The following is a 6,339-nucleotide window of genomic DNA, read 5'->3' as shown; positions in this document are numbered from 1 at the left end:
AAAATTTTTAGTCTTCTCAATCTCAACCTTCATTTTTCCTTCCCCTTTGAATAAAAATAAAAAAGGAGGGGAAACTCTCTGTAGTTAATAGAAATACAATCTGGTTTTAAAAAAATAGTACAGTTTGGATCCATCTTACTGGAAATAAGTAATAACTACATAATCATTGCTCTCAAGTTGTTAATTTGTGCAAGTAATAAATAATAGAAGAAAGATGAAAACCTCCAGTAATTAAAGAACCAGAAGAATTATCTTGACATTGATAATATACAATGAAATTAACCAATAAACTTTCTAAAAATCACACAGCTTGCTTTAGAATGTTCAATAACAAATTATGAGATGCCCATCTCAATAACCTTCTCTTACTAAACAGCCAATGACATAAACCGTAACTTCATTTGCACTAATCTTTCTTTAACAAAACAACTGCTTCCTGAGATTTTTTACAGTAAGCAATTGCTCCTTCAATTGAACTCTCTGTCACTGAATTAACACTGCCAGTTCTTTTAAGCAACTGTAAATCACAAAACCCACTTGAAGAACTAAATGAAAAAGAAGATGACGATGAAGACGACACAGATGAATTAGAAGACAATGACTTATTCGTCGAATGTCGTTGAATCACACCAGAGAAAGACCTTCTTTGACTATGAAAAATATCTGCACTCATTTCTTTCTCAATTCTTTTCATTAGTGTTTCGCCAAATGAATAGTTTTTCTTGGCTACTTTTATGTGCTTACTTAAGCAATCTGTAGTCTCAAAGATATCAGAATTTCTTGATGCTTTAATGCAAGAAGACTCATCTGCACAACCGGACCTTGTAAATAACAGAGACTTCAAATAAGCACTTGAAGCCTTAAGCTTTTGACCAAGTAAAGATTTTTTTAACTTCCTGGACCAAGATTTCTTTATTGGACTCTTATTGAAGCTATTACGTTCAGTTGATAATTCAAAAAAATACTCATCTGGGTTTAGTTCACCACTAAATCTACTAGATTCTGAAGGTGAAATATTGAAAGATTCCAATGGGGTGGCGGTGGTGTTGGTGGAGGTAGGAATAGTAATAAAAGGAGTAATAGAATAGTTTTCTTTAAAAGAATATCCATTTTCTTGATGAAAAGAATCACATTTATTGTTATTGGCGGTGGCGGCGGCGGCGGTGGTGGAGGGATGGAGGAGTTTTTGAACCGTTTGTAAGCGAGGAGGGAGGTAGAGAGGGAGGAGTTTGCCTTTGTAGAATAGTTCATCAGCTGGGGAAGAAATGACTTCTTTATCATTATTAATGGAAGACATTTGAAACTCAAACTCTTTGCTTTGTGGTGAGAAGCAAAACAAATTTTTAGAGGAGCTCAATTCCATGTCAATGTATTCATTATCTACATAGTAACATGAAAATGAAGAAGAAGAAGAAGAAGAAGAAGGGGAAGGTTGGCTTTGGTCTATGCCCATCTCATTTATATGTAAAAACTATACTTTCTCTCTCTCCCTCTCTCTCTCTCTCCCTCTCTCTCTCTCTCTCGATCTTTCTTTGTGAAGAAATGATTATGAAGGATGAAGAGTGAAGCAGAGCATCTTTTAAAGTGATGGAACCAAATGAGAAAAGTAAAATTTTATCACAAAAAAATGTCAGTTTTTTTTTTTCCCTAACGTTTTTTCACTTTGGAGTTTAATATATATATATATATATATATATATATATAAATATATATATATATATATATATATATATGTTGAATGGTTCCAAATAAATAAAATGTCAGGAAAAGTTATGGATTTTCCCTTCTGGCATCAAAAGCTCATATGCTTGCCTTTTTTTCTTTTTCTTTTATCTTTATTGTAAAAAAGATTTTGGATTGTGGCGAGGGATTGGTTTGCATGTGGGGTTAAGCCGTTAAGATGGTACCTTTTTTTTAAAAAAAAATTCCTTATTTTTAATTATTTATTACATTTCTGATTCTTTTTACTTCCTGAGAAAGTGACCTAACTTAAAAAATCTCATTTGACGTGTTTATATTGATATGGAATATTCCTAATTAGGGACAGGAAAATATAAATGGTGATATGTAATTTTGAATCATCCCATTAGAATTTTCCTGTTGGATATATATAGTTAGATTTTACGGTTTAGAAATTGACCAGCCAAAAATAATTGAACGGTTCTTATGCATACAAGGAGAGATTTATTATGTCTTAATTATTGATTTCTTATCTCATTACAACACTACTAAATCCGTTTAATGGTAAATTGATTTTAAATTTATACTTAAAAGATTTTTATATTCAACTTCAATTTGAACCTTTCTGACCATTTGAATTTGAAAATTTTCCAAAGTCCACTTTAAGGTAATGAATATTAAAAATGTTGAATATTTTATAATTGGGTTTGACTCGCTCATGTGTAATAATTTCTGAACTTTGGTTCAATCGAGACTGTAACAATAAAAAAATTTGGATTAAGAGTCTAATTGGATTAAATGGAGAACAATATTTTTGGCCCAACCTCATCCAAATTTTTTAAGAGTGAATTATTGTTTAAAACATGTATTTTTATTTAAATTTAAATTTAATTATAATTATTGATTTCGTTTTCATTATACTATTTAGTAATTTCATTTATTTTTTTAATTAATAAAATGTCACTATCATTCTCATTCTCATTCTCTAATCGACAAAATGGCGTGAGGGGGCATAGCTGAAATTTAAATATTGAAGCGGCCAAAAATAAAAATAAACAGTGGATTATCGATATATATTTTAAAAAATAAAAATCATAGGGGACAAAATTTATTTGAGAAAACCTAACAGGCTCTGCCTCTCGTGGCATGTAAAACTATATAAAAAAGTAAATTTTAGTGAAGTTAATATAATGATTAAATAATATAAAAAGAATAAAATTAAGAGATAATATAATTAAATTTTGAAAATAGAAATTTTGACTAATGTATTTTTAAGTATAACGATAGTAACTTATTTAGATGATGTTTGTAGAAGTTTTTTAAGCAATTAAAAATTTTTATACTTTAGATTGTATTAATTAATTAATTAATAGAGAAAATCAATCAAATTAGCGCTTAATATGTCCTACTGTACATAAATTCGTATCCGTGGAACTATGAATCAATTTCAATTTGATATTTAATTAGAATGGAATTAGATTCAGTTTGAACATTGAGAAATACAAAATGCAAACGAGTAAGAAGTCTGTTTTGATAGACTTAAAATTGATCAATTGAAAGACTTGCCGATACGGGCTATATTGAGAGAAAAAAAAAAATGATAAAATGGTTTTTTTAAAACATTTTTTTTATTGGTTTGGTAATAGGATCACCCATACATCGAGAGCGGAGACAAGTCTTATCCTTAATACAAGTGGTGAGGAACTGAACATAACCTGAGCTTCGAGAAATCCATATCAAATGGTGCTATGCACGGACACACACATACATATATCTTAGCTGGAAGATGGAGCAAGGCATACATGGATTTATGCTCTTTTTCTTCATCCATTCATGCTTTGATTGGCTGCTATAAGTTATTAATACCTTACATTCAACATTCATGCATATAAGATTAGAACACAAGATGTTGACACTGCCTACCTATATATACGTGTATATATATAAACTAGCTCTTCCTTTTTCTTGAAAGGTTCAATGCATATATAGATATTTATTTTTATATTTTTATTTTTACACATAACATAATTCAAGCATTCAACAGTCTTCACGAAAATGATATATAGATGGATGCTATTAGAACCAAAATATCTTTATATATATTCAGAGAGAGAGAGCGCTTTGTTAAATGACATAAGTTGTGTACGACACAATCTGTATCCTTAGTGTAACATCAATAATACATAACTGCTAAAAAATTTTTAAGGACATTCAGTTTTTTTTTTTTTTTTACTTATATTGGACCTGATACAAATTGTGCTAAAAATATTTTCGGATTCATATACACATATAAAGATGGATCAAATCTTCAGATTATCATATCCTATTTGCTGCAGGGTGCTGTATCTACTTTGGAGTCCTCAATGGATCACTGTCACTACATTACATGTTTTTTACATATATTGTTTAGTTACAGATGAACCACTTTCATCTATTTAAGATTCTTTTTTCTGTATGTCAAAAATTTTTAAGTGGAAACATGGTATATTTACACATTTGTGATGTAATGGAAAAAATATATATATTAGACAATGGATTTGTTAACAAAAGTAAATAGTTTGTTTTTAATATAGGACTAAACTTGTAGTCTTGTAAAAAATGGAATTATTTTGTTCATATCTCCAACATTTCACAGATTCCTCTGCAACAAAACTTTAAATTTTCAAAAGGCAGCCCATATCTCTAAGGTATATTTTATTTAATATTAATTTTCCAAGGACTGCACTTATGGGCTATGTACTAGTAATTTTATATTACCTATATGGCTTTGAATATTATTTATATATGCCCTAGTTTGACTCGGTCAAAATGAGGTGAGGTCTTTGCTTAACTTATTAGTTATATTGTAATCTTTGGAATTGTAAGTCAGGGATGTTAGTGTTGACTTCACCAACAACAAGCATAAGCTCCAAATATTTCACACTTGAGGAGGTAGAAAGCTCCAAATATTTCATAAGCTCCAAATAATGGAGTGAGGAGTTAAGCAGACGTATGTACGTAATCAACCATTCAAATTTAATTAATTATAAAGTTTAAAGGTAAATTTACGAACCGAAATTCGACATATGAATCAACTTATGATTTAAAAAAAATAAAAAAGAAAAAGAAAGAGCTCTATATATCAATTAATCATCGTAACAAGAGTACCATGCAAGTTATACTACTTACTGTGACACACAGCGTTGTGTTGCAGGCTATAGGTTTTGTCTGGTTATATGTATATATTTGAGAAATGAGCATCACGTGATCAGCCACTTGCTGTGGCTCAGTGCAACAGAGCTTTGTGCTGGCTTATGGCTACTAATTCTTTGGCTTCCCGCAATTATCAGCTTTTATTTTCTTTTTACGTAGCTTTTGGATGAGGTGTAAAAAAGGTCACGCAATTGCATGATTGGTTAGTGAGCAGACGTGAAAGCTGAAAAATGCGACTGCAAAAAGATGGAAAAAGCTTTCAATGCTATTGCTAAGCATCACTGGCATCACTTTTGGAAACTGAGCAGATGTAAGGTACCTAACCATTTTTTTTCTTTTTTATCTTTTGGGTAACACTTCAGACTTTCCTACTGTCCATTCTGTCCTCCCAAGTCCAATGATTGTACCTTTCGAATTTTTGCAAAAAAAAAAAAAAAAAAAAAAAAAATCAAGTTCTCTTTATATTTTCTATCAAAAACGCATTTTAAATCAACTGCACTAGCTAAAGTAAACGCAATTCTCAAATGAATAATGTAACATTTAAGCAATTTGAAGTGGCAAAATTGGGAAGTCATATTAGTTTGGAGGGGAAAAATGTCATTTAATACATTATGCTATAACTAATAATTCACATTCACTTTGTCATCCACTTATGTATGTTGTGAATCATAATGAATATTAATGTGACTGCAAGTGGTAGAGATAAATATGGCTATTGCAAGGGATCAATTGAATTTAATTTTTTTGAATAAAATATGACTCGAACTCTAAATTATGTTCAAATTAATATTTAAAATCATTTACTTTTGAAAAATTAATAGTTACGATATCTTTAACTTTTACTCATTATTGACCCTTCTACCAAATGATTAGCATTTTCCATTCAAAAAGTGAGTATATTATGTTCAAAAGTATATCTATTTAGAGAGAAAATATTAACTTTTTAGACGAAATGACCCAATAATGAAAAAAAGTCAAAATTAGGAATATTATAATTATTTCTCAAAAGTGAAGCATTATAGTATTAATTTAGATATATTTTAAAGAGTTAATTATATTTTTTTCCTTTTTTTAATATTCATTTGCACATACAAATCTAAAATATCACTTTATATTTAGATTTCTTAGATTTCTTATTTTCAATCATTTGTATTAAATTAAAAATCTAATTCTTTGACTTAATGATAAAGTGTTTGCAACACAACATTTCTTCCTTCCTCACATGCTAACTCATTAGTAATTATTTCCAAAAAAATAATAATATTAGTTGAATTTCCAATGACAAGATCTTAACCATATTTTTAAAATCTAAATCTTATAAAATTTATTTAAAATTAATTATGTAACAATGAGTATAGGACTCTCAATATTATATGCATATTGCATCTGACCAATTTTCTATATGACTTTCGATTTTTACCATTAATTCCATAGTTAGCATTATAAATTATTCTCCACGCCTAATTT

General features: G+C 29.2%; 1 protein-coding gene across 1 annotated transcript; it reads right to left on the bottom strand.

Annotated features, from left to right (window-relative positions):
- Window positions 1-231: 231 nt before the first annotated feature.
- LOC105636364 (putative membrane-associated kinase regulator 4) lies at window positions 232-1,558 on the bottom strand. Its single transcript, XM_012219623.4, has one exon. It carries the CDS (start codon window positions 1,451-1,453, stop codon window positions 407-409), a length of 1,047 nt encoding a protein of 348 aa, XP_012075013.1. The 5' UTR covers window positions 1,454-1,558; the 3' UTR covers window positions 232-406.
- Window positions 1,559-6,339: the final 4,781 nt, after the last annotated feature.

The sequence above is a fragment of the Jatropha curcas genome, chromosome 2, assembly GCF_041381405.1.
Source record: "Jatropha curcas cultivar XTBG-Jc1 chromosome 2, XTBG_Jcur_1.0, whole genome shotgun sequence".
Lineage (NCBI taxonomy): Eukaryota > Viridiplantae > Streptophyta > Magnoliopsida > Malpighiales > Euphorbiaceae > Jatropha > Jatropha curcas.
Note: the sequence above shows the minus strand (reverse complement) of the source record. Positions and strands in the feature narration are given on the sequence as shown.

Coding starts and splice junctions, on each gene's coding strand:
- LOC105636364 (XM_012219623.4), bottom strand. CDS start 1,453: ATGGGCATAGACCAAAGCCAACCTTCCCCTTCTTCTTCTTCTTCTTCT.